Here is a 15,020-nt window from a genome sequence, read left to right as displayed (position 1 = left end):
CAGCAAGAAGAGAAAATCTAGAGGCCATCAATATAAGATAGTCACTAAGGTAACAAATCAGGAATTTGGAAGAAATGTCTTCATCCAGAGAGTGGTTAGAGTGTGGAACTTGCTACTACAGGGAATGGTTGAGGTGAATAGCATCGAAGGGGAGGCGAGATAAGGGAAGGGAAGGGAATAGAGGATTATGCTGATGGAGTGAGATGAAGTGGGATGGTATCATGCTAGGCTCCCACCTGCCAAGAATGAGGCACATCAATTTTGTCATGAACAGTGATATTTAACTACTGATGGAGCGAGGAAATGATTTGTTAAACAGATCAGCCATGGCTGGAAAATAACATTTACATACTGACAGACATCAAAAGTGAGGAAGCGCATTCCAGGGCCTGCTAAGATCATAAGATCATAAGAACTAGGAGCAGGAGTAGGCCGTCCGACCCCTCGAGCCTGCTCCGCCATTCAATAAGATCATGGCTGATCTTTCCGTGGACTCAGATCCACTTACCCGCGCTCCCACCGTATCCCTTAATTCCTTTATTGTTCAAAAAGATATCTACCTTAGCTTTAAAGACGTTTACTGAAGAAGCGTCAACTACTTCACTGGGCAAGGAATTCCATAGATTAACAACCCTCTGGGTGAAGAAGTTCCTTCTTAATTCAGTCCTAAATCTGCTCCCTCTAATCTTGAGGCTATGCCCTCTTGTTCTAGCTTCACCTGCCAGTGGAAACATCCTCTCTACTTGTATCTTATCTATTCCCTTCATGATTTTATATGTTTCTATAAGATCCCCCCTCATTCTTCTGAACTCCAATGAATATAATCCCAATCTACTCAATCTCTCCTCATAAGCCAACCCCTTCAACTCCGGAATCAACCTAGTGAACCTCCTCTGCACCCTCTCCAGTGCCAGTATATCCTTTCTCAAGTAAGGAGACCAAAACTGCACACAGTACTCCATGTGTGGCCTCACCGGTACCTTATACAGCTGCAACATAACCTCTCTGCTTTTAAACTCAATCCCTTTAGCAATGAAGGACAAAATTCCATTTGCCTTCCTAATTACTTGCTGTACCTGCAGACCAACCTTCTGCGATTCATGCACAAGGACACCCAGGTCCCTCTGCATAGCAGCATGCTGCAACTTTTTACCATTCAAGTAATAATCCTTTTTCCTGTTACTCCTACCGAAATGAATGACTTCACATTTATTAGCATTGTATTCCATCTGCCAGACCTTTGCCCACTCACTCAATGTATCTATGTTCCTCTGCAAAGTTTCACAGTCATCTGCACACTTTGCTCTGCCACTCATCTTAGTGTCATCTGCAAACTTTGACACCCTACACGTGGTCCCCAACTCCAAATCATCTAAATAAATTGTAAATAATTGCGGTCCCAACACCGATCCCTGAGGCACACCACTAGTGACTGATTGCCAACCAGAATAGCACTCCTTTATCCCCACCCTCTGCTTCCTGTTAGCCAACCAATCCTCTATCCATGCTAATACTTTACCCCTGACGCCATGCATCCTTATCTTATGCAGCAGCCTCTTGTGCGGCACCTTGTCGAAGGCCTTTTGGAAATCACCACATCCACTGGGTTCCCATTGTCCACCTTGCTCATAATGTCATCATAGAATTCCAAAAGATTTGTCAAGCATGACCTACCCTTCATGAACCCATGCTGTGTCTGCCCAACAGGACAATTTCTATCGAGATGCCCTGCTATTTCTTCCTTGATAAGGAGGATACAATCCATAAGGGCCAGGACTGGTTAGACCAGCTGGCCACATAACTAACTGGCTGTTCCAGGGTTTTCTTTTGAACTGGCCACAGAGAGTTTGAACTCAGAAAGACTGTTTGCTCCTGGACTGAGAAGATCTCTCTCCTGTCTGCTCCCATCTCTTTCTCACAAGCCTCTGAATCCATTGAAGACACATGAACCCCATGGGAGAAAAGACTCCTACAGCGAACAGGATTTAAGAAGAATACTGGGCCCCAACGAAAAGCAAGATCTAACTACTATCAAGGACTCTACAGTGAGCTCGAAGAACCATAACAAAAACTCTTCAGATATTACCTCAAACTTTTCCACTTTATTTTTCTTCTGCTCTTTTCTGTCTCTATTTGCATGCGTGTATCACCTATGCATGCTAGCGTGGGCGAGTCATGTATCCGTAGGCATCAACCAAATTAGAGTTTAAGTTTAATAAATTTTTTCTTTTTCTTTTCTCTAAACCTAAGAAAACTTGTTTGTGCTGGTTTCTTTGCCTTATAATTGGAAAGTGGTGAACAAGGATTCATCAAGGGGGAGCTAAAAACACAGTGTGTTTAAAATTAAACCCTGTTGCAGTAAGACCAGGTGAAGGCTGAAAGGGAACTTTAGACCTCTTGCTCACCGAGTCATAACAATGGGAACATAAATGCCTGTATGGACTGGTTGGGCCAAATTGCCTGTTTCTGTGCTTTATGGTCTATGTAAATTTAGAGTTTCTTTCCAGCTAAGCAAGATGTGCCCTTCCCAAAGCTGCAGCTGCCAGGACATGAAACATGCTCTTTCTTGCTGGCCAGGAAAATTCTCAGCCACTTTCACTAACAAACTATTTCGTACAGTAATTCATTTCGCTTGTGCGTAATTATTTTTCTCCTTCCTGCCGGCTCTGATTGATTGCATTTTGTGTCCAGCTACTAGTTGGCAATTAAAAGCAGCAAGTTTCAATTATTATTCCCTCTTTGGGATCAATGGGTGAAAAAACCCAACCCAATTTCGCCCGTTGCCAAAATTGAAGCTGGATTTCCACTGTCCGATTTACATCTGAAGTTCAGCGGTTGCCATTTTGGATTTGGGCACCTGGTTGTATTGAGCATTAAATGCTTGAGTATAGTAACCAGGGGTGTAATGTCTCCTTCAGGACCCCAAAACTAAAACTGGACAGAACGTATGCCTAGCATGCTCCTCTGCGGTTCTTTGAATCTATGACAGCCTAACCAATGGTTCTTAAAGGGACTACTAGTGATTGAAGAACATGCATGTTTTCCAGTTTCTACTTGCTTTGATGTGGGTCCAGTATAGCAGGAGTGTTCTTCCTGGCTCCACAGTCACACTGTGGATCACTGCCAGCCCAAGTTTGCTCCCTCCCCTTTGATTTACAGATCAGATTTAAGAACATACACCAGGAATTTTCACCGGAGTTTACTGGCAGGTGATTGGTGGAACCAGCAGAGAAATAGGGGCACAGCCTCAGGCTATGGGGTTGATCATTTCGGACTGAGATGAGGAAAAATTTCTTCACTCAGAGGGTTGTGAATCTTAGGAATTCTCTACCCCAGAGGGTTGTGGATGCTCTCTTGTTGAGTATATTTAAGACCGAGATCGATAGATTTTTGATCCCTCAGGGATTATGGGGAGCGGATGGAAAAGTGGAGTTGAGACAGAAGATCAGCCATGATCACATTGAATGGTGGAGCAGGCTTGAGGGGTCATATGGTCTACTCCTGCTCCTATATCTTATGCTCTTTGTTCTAATGACCCTTTGCGCTGGCTGTTACATGGATGCGATTTTCAGCCAGATATGGTTTATGCATTGTAATTAGTTGTTCTTTAAGAGATTAAAGACGATGGTTTGTGGTTGCAGGTTGACTTTATCTGGATCAACAGGGACCAGAAGTCATTTGAATGGTTTGTTAGCCTCCTGACTAAACTAGAGATGGACCAGGCAGACGAGGAGCCTCAAGGTAGGCTGTCATCAACTGAAGAAGTGTCAACAGTAGATTCATCCTCTTATTCTACTCCAAATACCAAAATCACATCTAACAACAGTAAATTAGCATATCCTCGTTTTAATTATTATCACATGATGTGATCCTAGATCCCAGGTAAGATTTAAATCACTGAGAGTGTACATACTTCTACAATGTACCTGAGTTACAAATAAGGAAAGAAGAAAAGACTTGCATTTATATAGCACCTTTCATGACTTCCGGATGTCCCAAAGTGCTTTCCAATCAATTAAATACTTTTGAAGTAGTGTCACTGTTGTAAAGTAGGAAGCGTGGCAGCCAATTGTGCACAGCAAGCTCCCACAAACAGAAATGTGATGATGACAAACTAATCTGTTTTAATGATGCTGAAGGATAAATTTCAGTCAGGACACTGGGGTGTACTTCCCTGCTCTTCTTTGATCGTGTGCCTTGGGATTTTTTTACTCCAACCTGAGAGGGCAGACGGAGCCTCTGTTGAATGCCAATGCACAGGCCAGTAGTGTTCAGTACTATTGTCACTAGGATTTAATTAAAGTGTAAACATGGGGATGAGAAATGTTCCTGTTATTCTCACTCGAACAGTGAAACACACCTGGCAGTACAATTATAGATTTTATCCTTCCACTTCTGGATTTTGTCTGGAGAGAGTATTTTGAACTGTATACCACGGTGGTGAAAGCAAGTGCATCGCAGGTGATGGGAACAGCTAAGATTGTGAATTACCTAATAAAATAAAATAAAAGACTCCGGAAAGTGGAAGTAGGCTGAATAGCTCTTTATCGGCCGACGCAGACACGATGAGCCAGGGAGACAGTGACATAGTGGTAATGTCACTGGACTAGTAATCGAGAGACCCAGTGAAATGCCCTGGGGAAATGGGTTCAAATCCCACCATGGCAGCTGGTGGAATTTAAATTCAACTAATTAATAAAAATCTGGAATGGAAAGCTGGTTTCAGTAATGGCGACCATGAACTAGCCGATTGTCGTAAAAACCCATCTGGTTCACTAATGTCCTTTAGGGAAGGAAATCTGCTGTCCTTACCTGGTCTGGCCTACATGTGACTCCAAACCCACAACAATGTGGTTGACTCTAAACTGCCCTATCTGAGAGCTAGCATTCAGCTCATTAGAATAGCAATTTCGCTGTTGGTGATCATCCCCAGTAAAGCCTGGCTACCCAACCCAAACCTGACTAGACCCGACTACATGTGTCGGGTTTGGCTCGGGCTGGGTCTATATTCCGAGTCCAGCATTTGGGCTCGGGTCGGGTTGGGCTGGACACTGCTTCCGGGAAGTCACGGGATCAAGCTTATCCATGATTCCCCGCAACTCCATCTGCAGGAATAGCCTGCTGCCAAAACAGACGAAGGAGATTCGTGTCGGGTCGGGTCGGGTCAGGCACGAAAAAAAAATTAAAGGACTCGGGCCCGGGTCGGGTTCGGGTTGGCTGTGGTCGGATCGGGGTCGGGTTTCAATTTTCTACCCGAGCAGGCCTTTAGTCCCCAGTGCTTTGATTGTAAACAAATGCATAATCCATCTTCGATGCAAAACTAAAAGAAGAGGGTAGAAATTCCAATCAGCAAAGTTCACAAATGAATGCTTGACACATTCTTGCGTGCAGTACTTTTACACCAACATTAACGCTTATGTGGAAATAATGCACACAGGAATGTAATACAGGCAGACTAAAGGCCAGCTACCCGACCTGAACCCGACGGGACCCAACAACACGTGTCGGGTTCGGCTCGGGTCGGGTTGAACTTCCGGGTCCGGCATTCGGGTCAGGTCGGGCTGGGTCAGGTCGGACACGCTCTATCACAGGTAAGTGGCTCCAATGTTAATTTAATTTTTGGACTGGAAAGGTGGTTTTGTTACAGTTATTTTAAGCTTGTGCAGATCAGCAACAAAGTGAAAGACGGAAGGTAAGTTAACTGATGGTCGCGTCGGGTGCGGGAAAAAATGGAAGGACTGGGGCCGGGTCAGGCTCGGGTCGGATGTGGTTCTGTTGGGTTCAAGTCAGGTTTTTTTTTTGCAGACCCGAGCAGGCCTTTAAGGCACACTAAATGTGCGCATGCAAGCTTCACAGGTTACATTTTCCACCCTAAGGTCTTTAAAAAGGGAATGGGGCAGTATAGTTTAAGAAAAGAAGAATAACTTTCATGTATAGGCACCTCTCACATTCTCACAGCAACTCAAAGCTCTTCATAGCCGATAAATTACTTTTGAAGAGTATTCACTGTGGTATAGCCAAATACAAGTAAGGTCCCACAGAGATCATTGAGATAAATGACCAGTTAATCTGCTTTGGGTGGTTGAGGGATGAATGATGGCAAGGAGATTGGACGAACTGTCCTGCTTTTTCTTGAATAATGTTGTGGGATCTTTTATATCTACCAGAGTAGACTGGCAGGCCTCGATTTAACACACTATCTGAAAGGCAGTACATTCTCAGTACTGCAGGAAAGTGTCAGCCTACATTATGTGCTGAAGCCTTGGAGCCCTTCTAATTTAGGAGCACGAGCTGTGTTACTGAGCCAAGTTGGCACTGACCGTTAACAAGTTGTTCTGTAATGTTTTTTGTTACAAGGATTTTAAACACGTCCAGACCAATGAGATCAAGGTTATCTCTGTCCCGAATCTCCTCATTAAAATAAGTTTAGAACAGTTTAAAGTGGGTCATAATGGGGTCATGAGCCCATATTATGAACATACTGCAATCTCACTCAAAGATTGGTGTGCGGTCATGGAAATAGCACACTACGGGTTTTCTTCAGGGTTATGACATATTGGGCTGGATTTTACTGGGGCCTCCACGTTGAGCTCTGTGGCAGGGAGGGCTGGAAGATTGTCCTGGCAGAGGCCCGCCACAGAGCTCGACGCTGGGAGGGCCCGGCCCGATCCTCCGGGTGGCAGTGAGGCTCCATGGTGGCACCCCCCCCCCCCCCCTTCCACTGGGCAACGGAACCTGCATCTACATATTTAAATCAATAAAATGAATACATTAACATAAACTTACCTTCAGTCTTCCAGGCCTGCCGGAATCTTCAGTGGGCGGCCGGCAATCCCGCGCCTTCACTTCCCTGTCTGGGGAAAGCAGGCATGTCACTGGTGGGGAGGGGGTGAAGTAAAGATTTTTAGTGCGGGGTGGGGGGTGGGAAACAGGGTTAAATCAATGTAATGAGTGTAGGGGATGGTGGGAAGGGGTGAACTTTAAACTTTGTACAGTGTGGGATGGGGAGGTCAGATTTCAAAGGTAAGTTTTTAGTGGGGGTAAACGGCAAATTCTTAATGTAATTGTTATTGGGGTGGGAAAGGGGTGTTATAATTTTATTTGGTACATTGCGGCGGAGTGGGGGGGGGTGGTGGTGGTGGTTGGTGTCTTTAAAATTTAAATTTGCCGACAGGGCTGGCTGTCCTTTAAAAATGGCTCCAGTGCTTGCGGACAGGCAGCTGACAGCATTGCTGGTGTCGGACAAGCCCGCCCCATCCACATGACTGGGTGGCAGGCAGCCCTGGCTATTTAAATGAGCCTTCACATGGGAGATCGTGGCGGCTCTACGGCGTGCGGACCGCCATATTTTTTCACCCGCCACTGCTCTCGGCAGTGGGCTCTTAACATGCAGCCCATTGTTAGGCTAGAGTAGAGGTAATTTTACTCTACTGTTATCTTGTGAGATACCTGATAAGGAAGTGTTTGATGCTAATAATGGGTGCAAAATATGGAGAAATATTCTCTGCATTAGTAGGTGTTAGCCCTGGCTCAGGGGTAGAGCTCTTAACCTCTGAGTTACAGCATTGGGAATTCAAATCCCATTCCAGATATTTGAGTATGTAATGTAGGCTGACTCTTTAATGTAGTACTGAAGGGGTGCTACACTGTTGCAGGTGCTGGCATTTGGAGGATGCATTAAGCCAAAGTGACATCTGCCCTCTCAGGTGGGTGTAAAAGGACCCGAGGCACTATTTGAATAAGCGCAGGGAAGGTCTCCCAGTGTCCTGGCCAATATTTATCTCACATTATTGAACAGCAGAAAACAGATTACGTGCTCATTTATCTCATTGCTCTTTGTGGGATCTTGCTGTGCATAAAGTGACTGCTCTGCTTGGCTACGTTACAACAGTGACAGCGCTTCAAAAATACTTAAATTACTTTGAAGTGTTTTGAACATCCTATGGATATGAAATGTAAATATGCATGTTCTTTATATATCGGCAGCCTGCACATTGATAAGAACAGAAAAGAATTAAAGGTGTTATGAGGAAGGTCTTTCAAAAGTAAAGTGCATATTTATTTATTGGTGCTCAGGATATGATTGGCATTGGAAAGACTGAATTTACTGCTTATCCCTCCTTGCTCTGAGATCTTCGAATGTGAGATGGTGTTGATGAATCTGTCAAACTTGATGTGACTATGAACAAAATTGTCAATGTGTGTAAGACATGGGAAATATTCCATTACCTGACATATCCCTTACTTTGATCAGCACAACATCTCATCACACAAAAATAATTAGACGGTTGTTTTATTCTACCCCTAATATTCATAATCAAACACCAGAATTGTTTGTTTGTCATTTCTGGCTCCCAATGTACAGGTAGATTCTTGGAAATGCACATGTACATGACCTCTGCTCTCAGTAAAAATGACATGAAGGCTTTAGGTCTACAGATGGCTCTGGACCTGCTGGCTAAGAAGGAGAATCGTGATTCCATTACAGGCCTGCGAACCAGAACACAACCAGGTCGGCCGGACTGGAGCAAGGTAACTGTTTAAATCTACAGAGGGGAGCAAAGTAAATGAAACTGCAGAACACTTCTCCTGTGAGGCAGCAAGCTGTAGGTTTGTGATCCGTTCACTAATCTCAGCTGCAGCAAGACATCAGCTGCTAAAATTGACTTAATTTGCCCCTAAAGTAGGGAGGTGCCAAGGAAAGGGCAGCTGGAGGTGAGGTGATGGAAGAGGGTGACATGGAAGGAATGGGCTCATGGAGAGCAGTCCATCACCTGTAAGCAAAGGAGATGCACCATCTGTCCATTTACCACCTCCTACACCTCTATCTGTGTGAAATAGTAAGTTGCACTTTTCTAATCTAGTACTCTACAGTCACTGTTCACAATGCATTCCCTTTGCACTTGGGAGACCAAACACACATTACTTCTGTCTGCCAATGTGACCCTGAGCTCCCTGTCGCTTGCCACTTTAATTTCATGCCCTCTTTTCACCTCTTCTCCTTTGTCTTCTGCAAAGGCAGTGCTAACAACATGGATTGGATCAGATGGCATCCAGGGAAAGGAAAGGTGGGCTAATTCTTGGGTTGGCGACCTTCCTTCAGAACACAGTATAATTGGTGCAGAAGTCTGCACCCTTTGTGTTGTCCTGCTTTTCTTCTCTCTTTGCAGTCCAGTAAACTATCCCATTTAATTTCATATTTGGCCTACAGACTTTCAAACCACCTTCTCATCTCTTCCTTGTCCCCTCCCACTGCCTTAGCTATTGAAACATCCTTTGTTTCTCCAATTCCTTTAACACTTCTTTGCATTGTCTGAAGAACATTTGAGGTGTATAACAATATCTTGTTTTCCTGTTAAGCACCTTACTGCCCTCTCCACTCATACTTCCTCTTGAGAATTCCGCACCCCCCCCCCACCCCCACCATTTCAATGATTCTGTTCCTGCAAGAGTGAGAAAATTTGAGGAGGCCCCTATAAGATATGATGAGTGACATTGAGCAGCAGAGCATCTAATAAGGTGGATTGATGCCCTATTTCACTGATTTGGTCCCAATTCTGCAATCTTTTGATTTGATATTGGTCTAGGCTCATGGCTTTGCCCTGCCTACTCTACTGCAGTAATGGTAATGATATTATAGCCCACAAGGACACGGGTTCAAGTCAGTTTGAGATTCCTACCCTCTTTTATATAGTGGAATCGGTTCTTTAGGAAGATGAGGCTACCAAAGTATTAAACTTCATACCTGTTAATACTGCAAGGCAGATTCAGACATCAGCAATAACACCTGAACAATAGTTCAGCTGAAAGATTTGCACAGGTGCATTTGCTTTAAGAATATATTTAGAAGGGTGCCATTCTCCCACTGAATGTTTCCCAGTGTCAGGAGGTGGCCTATTCAACAACAACAACAACTTGCATATATATAGCACCTTCAACAGAGCAAAACGCTTCAGAAGGGCATCATCAAACAAAATTTGACATTGAGCCACATAAGATAGTAAGACAGGTGACCGAAAGCTTGGTCAAAGAGGTAGGCTTTAAGGAGGGTCTTAAAGGAGGAGAGGGAGGTTTTCAGACTAACTGCAGTGTGAGTGACCAGTCGTCCCAGCGGTAACCTTTGCTACTTGCAGCGTCTTGCATCCAAGGGCAAGTATCAAAATCAGCTTGAAAGGTGTTTTTTCCCAGTTGCTGCAGGCGTGTGCTCCATCTCATTTACCTCATAGTTCAGCCTCCAAAGAGAGGGCTGTCTCGGGAGACAAGATGTGATATAATTGGGATAAGCTGACTAACTCACCACAAATCTCTGTGGTGGGCCCTTACTTCTCGGCTGCCTTTAAGAGCTGAATATTGATGTTGGGGAGTTGAGATAATTGGGGCACATGCATGCATGTCTTGCCCTATTACATGCACAACTTGTAACCCTTAACCCTTCATTGCAGAAGAGCAAAATCAAGTGGCAGGAAGAAAGGAAAAGACAAGAAGGGAATACAAATTTAATTTTATACGCTGTTAATTGTTACTTATAGTGTGAGTGCCAGCCTTTTTGTATTCAAAAAGCAACATGTTGAATAGACATTAAAAATAATTTATAGCACAGACACTTTACGCAGCTTCTTAAATTACATAACAACTGTAAAAAGAGCTTTTAGATTGTGACAGAGTGACACATTGATTGCTCTCTTGTTGGAGCTGTAAATCATTGATTTTTATTCTTCCTATCTTTTCTCTATACTATCGATTTCAGTCAGTAATTATGTGGGTGTGAAATGCGTATCAAAGCCTAGACAGCAATTTAATCTAATGATACATGTTTTACAGTAACAATCACTAATGCATTGCAAAGAAAAAGTTGCATTAAGAGGTATTTTAATAATATGTTGTAAAACCCACAGTCGTTCAACACAAGCAGCAGTAACCTTGCCTTTATTAACCTCCCGCAGGGGAGTTTGTGGCATTTGTCTGAGTGCTTTATTTGTAGTAATTCACATTTGGAGGTTTCCTGCATCACTAGTGAAACAATTGATGGCTAAACTCACTTCCTGTGGGACTGAGGATGAACTGATTAGATTTTCAGTCCATTTGGGTTAAAGAAATCAAAAATTTTAACTTCAAACAAGGGTCTTTAATGAACTGAGCCTTTCCCAATGCACTGCACAGTCAATCTAGAGTTGCATTTAAATTCAGGAATAGGTATGGAGTAGATCCAACTGTTGGCTCAAATTGAGCCTTTGCTGCTGCATTCTCACCTCTCAGCACTATGTTATACAGAATTTACAGCACAGTAACAGGCCATTCAGCCCAACTGGTCTATGCTGGTGTTTATGCTCCACATGAACCTCCTCCCACCCTATTTCATCTCAACCCCAATTAGCATATTTTTCTATTCCTTTCTCCATCATGCACTTACCTAGCTTCCCTTTCAATGCATTTGTGATATTAATGTTGATTGATATGTCACTACAATCTAACCAGCCCAAACATAGAAAAGGTCCATCTCAGCTTCCTTTTACTGTCTATCCTTCCTACCTCATCTCTTTCTGTATCTTCTGAGTCCAATAATCACAGCCACAGTTCCTGAAAAGTCGAGTTCCATTTTTGTTTAGAACTCTTACACATGTTTTGGGAATTGGATTCCGTGTTGCTGTCCATTTACAATGAGGCCCATTGGTTTCTAGGCACTGAATCAAGTCAAATTCTACTTTTATTACATGGGATTCCAAGATGTTTGCTAATGTTTTGAGAAATTGCATTCCACACACTTTTAACCCTGCGTCCTTGCTCATGACCTGCGCTCCACTGCTGTGCTGTCGTCTGTTCCTTGGTTCCTTATGTCCCATCAAAGGAACCATTCATAGTTAAAGAGGAAACATAACAATAAAGGAAAGGGGAACAGATGCTGCAAGCACATGCTTAACTTTTTAAGCACATTTTTCAACCATTTTTATGGGGCTGGATACTAGTGGAGCCCCTGCACTAAAAACACTGCTTGCTCGCACTGTTCATTGTGAAAGTGTTTGTGTTTTTCCAGTAGATGCTAGTTTCAAGTGGCACCTGATTTATGTACTCACTTCCTGAGGTCTCCTTCCCATACCTGGGTGCGTGGTGCAAATTTGGCAGCAGCTCAGGGTACGTAAATCAGTACTGGAAAGGCACAGATCAGATGCCCCTGAAATAGGAACTCCAAGCAGGCCATGGCAACGTGATGGCACGCCAACACACTGTGGACTAGTTATGAAATGAGCTGCTCAGTGGGGAAATGAGCCATGTGGACGAGGAAAGTCTGAGTTTTATCTCCAGTCAATGCTGTTGGGGGATTAGGGCTGTAGGTGCGGATGTTACAATGGCCACAGCACCACTGAACTAGAGACTGAAAAAAAATCATAGGAACGTGAACTTGTATTCACTTGTGTATAGAAGACTAAGGTGTGATCTAATTGAGGTGTTCAAAATGATGAAAGGAGTTGATTGGGTAGACAGAAACTATTTCCTCTGGTGGGGGTGTCCAGAACAAGGGGGCATAACCTTAAAATTAGAGCTTGGCCATTCAGGGGTAATGCTACGAAGCACTTCTTCACACAAAGGGTAGTGGAAATTTGGACCTCTCTCCCCTAAAATGCCATTGAGGTTGGGGATCAACTGAAAGTTACAAAACTGCAATAATTAGATTTTTCTTGGGCAAGAGTACTAAGGGTTATGGAACCAAGGCTGCTAAATGCAGTTAAGATCAGCTATTATCTAATTGAATGGCGGAATAGGTTCGAAGGGCTGAATGGCCTACTCCTGAACTTATATTCCTAGTTGCTGTATTAAAAAGACCAAGGTCCATCTAGTACAAACTTCTACCATCTCGGTGGCTGCCATCTTTGTTTCAGCTGTGGCTCAGTTGGTAACACTCTTACCTCTGACTTAGAAGGTTGTGGATTCAAATCTCATCCCAGGCCATGAGCACAAAAATCAAAGCTGACTCTCTAATGCAGAACTGAGGGTGTGCTGTATTGTAGGAAGTGCTGTCTTTCAGATATGACCTTAACCCAATGCCCCATCTGCCTGCTCAAGTGGATGTATAAGATCCCACAGGGTTATTTTGAAGAAGAACAGGGAGTTCTCCCCAGTGTCATAATCAATATTTATTCTTCAACTAACAACACAAAAAACAGATTATCTGGTCATTGACATTTTGCTATTTGTGGGAGCTTGCTGTGCGCAAACTGACTGCCAGGTTTCCTACATGACAACAGTGACTACACTTCAAAGGTGCTTCATGGGCCGTAAAGCACTTTGAAACGTCCTGTGGTTGTGAAAGGCGCTATATAAATGCAAATCTTTCTTTTTTGATAGTCGCACGATAGAGTAACAATAGAATTGTTGATGAATCAGCTGGGATTCTCCTGATTTCAGTCCAATGGCTGTTACTGCATAACGTGGACATAGTGGGAGGATAGAATTAGACTTGGCTTTGATACTCTGTGGTCAAATAGTTCACTATCTAGTCACACATGTAAAGACTGATCACGTGAGGTACTGAGAGTCCCTAAAAAAAGAAAAACTTGCATATATATAGCGCCTTTCAAGATCTCTGGCCATCCTAAGTGTGGTTACTGTTTTAATGTAGGAAAAAGGCAGCTAATTTGGTCATAGCACTTTCCACCAACTGCAAAGAGTTATATCACCAAATCATCTGTTTTTTAGGTGCTGAGTTGGTTGAGGGATAAATGTTGGTCAGGACACTGGAAAAACTGCCCTGCTCTTCTTCCAAATAGTGCCTTGCGATCTCTTACACCCACTTTTGAGACCAGACATAACCTCGGCCTAATGTCTCCTTCAAAAGATGGCACTTCTGATAGTGCAGCACCCCCTCAGTATACCACTGAAGTATCAGCCTAGATTTTATGCTGAAGTGTCTGGAGGGGGACTTAAATCCACAACCTTCAGACTCAGAGGTGAGAGTGCTGCCACTGAGCAACATTAGTCCAACAGGAGATGAGCAGAGCAAATTGGGAAAGAGCCATTTTAGAAGCAGAATATGACAGAGAATCCCTAGGATATGGAAAAAATATCCATTCACGATCAGACTGATATCTTTACAAGCCAAGGCTGCAGTAAATTTATGGTCATAAGTGGCAAAATAACAAATCCCAATACACGCTGATAACATTTTGTTATTAACTTTCAGGTTTTTCAAAAAGTTGCCGAAGAAAGGAAGGGAAAGGTCCATGTTTTCTTTTGTGGTTCCCCAGTCCTGGCTAAAACAATCAAGACTCAGTGTGAGCATTTCAGCTTCAAGTTCTACAAAGAAAACTTCCAGTGATGTGGTAATAATTGTGGATCAAATGGGGTTTCCCTCTGGTACAATGTACAGGTTGCATAGACACACTGGAACCCCCACTATCCACCACAATGGAGATGATTCAGCTGGTGGGCAATGGAAATTTGATTGAGTAACTCGAGTTTGGCCGTACCGATCTGGTACAGAAATATCCGAGGCACAGGAATGAAGAAAAGTAACAAAACCTGTATTCAATCTTCCTCTTTATGAGGTTGATTAATGTCTGGCCAGAGGAGATTGACAGGGCAGTGATAAGAAGTCTTGTCCAAGCTTTCCCTTACAAGTATTCTGCCTGACAATCAAAAAGGCAGATAATTGGAGTGTGGATAGTGGGGGTTCCATTCTATTTGTTCCCCCAATGTAAGTGAACCATACAGAACCAAAGATCCCAGGTATCATCCCTGAAATATGTTGAGTTAGTTGACCTTAGCCAGGGCAGTGTTTGCCTCCTAAATTTAGCCTCAGTACTCCTGGGCAAAAGAGGAGGAAAAAACTTGGAAGGATTCCCATTCCTGATTGCTCTGCAGTGAGTCTTGCTGGTATGTTTGTGCATGTTGTGTTAAGCTGTGAAGCCCTTCACAGTCAAATATCTTCCTGGCACTCACTAACCAGCTTTACACTTGAAGAGTGGACACTTAGATAAGGTATCAGGGAAGTACCAATATCCAGGGAACCGTACATAATACCCCAG

General features: G+C 43.5%; 1 protein-coding gene across 1 annotated transcript in view; it reads left to right on the top strand.

Moving 5' to 3' along the window:
* The window catches only part of nox5 (NADPH oxidase, EF-hand calcium binding domain 5), a 54,071-nt gene extending 39,760 nt beyond the window's left edge, over nt 1-14,311 (top strand). The window contains exons 17-19 of the mRNA XM_068018360.1: nt 3,642-3,741; nt 8,366-8,532; nt 14,177-14,311. Coding sequence (XP_067874461.1) covers nt 3,642-3,741; nt 8,366-8,532; nt 14,177-14,311 — 402 coding nt within the window. The remainder of the gene's footprint in view (nt 1-3,641; nt 3,742-8,365; nt 8,533-14,176) is intronic.
* The last annotated feature ends 709 nt before the right edge of the window (nt 14,312-15,020 follow it).

The sequence above is a fragment of the Heterodontus francisci genome, chromosome 38 (assembly GCF_036365525.1).
Source record: "Heterodontus francisci isolate sHetFra1 chromosome 38, sHetFra1.hap1, whole genome shotgun sequence".
Lineage (NCBI taxonomy): Eukaryota > Metazoa > Chordata > Chondrichthyes > Heterodontiformes > Heterodontidae > Heterodontus > Heterodontus francisci.
This window is presented reverse-complemented; position numbering and strand designations above follow the sequence as displayed.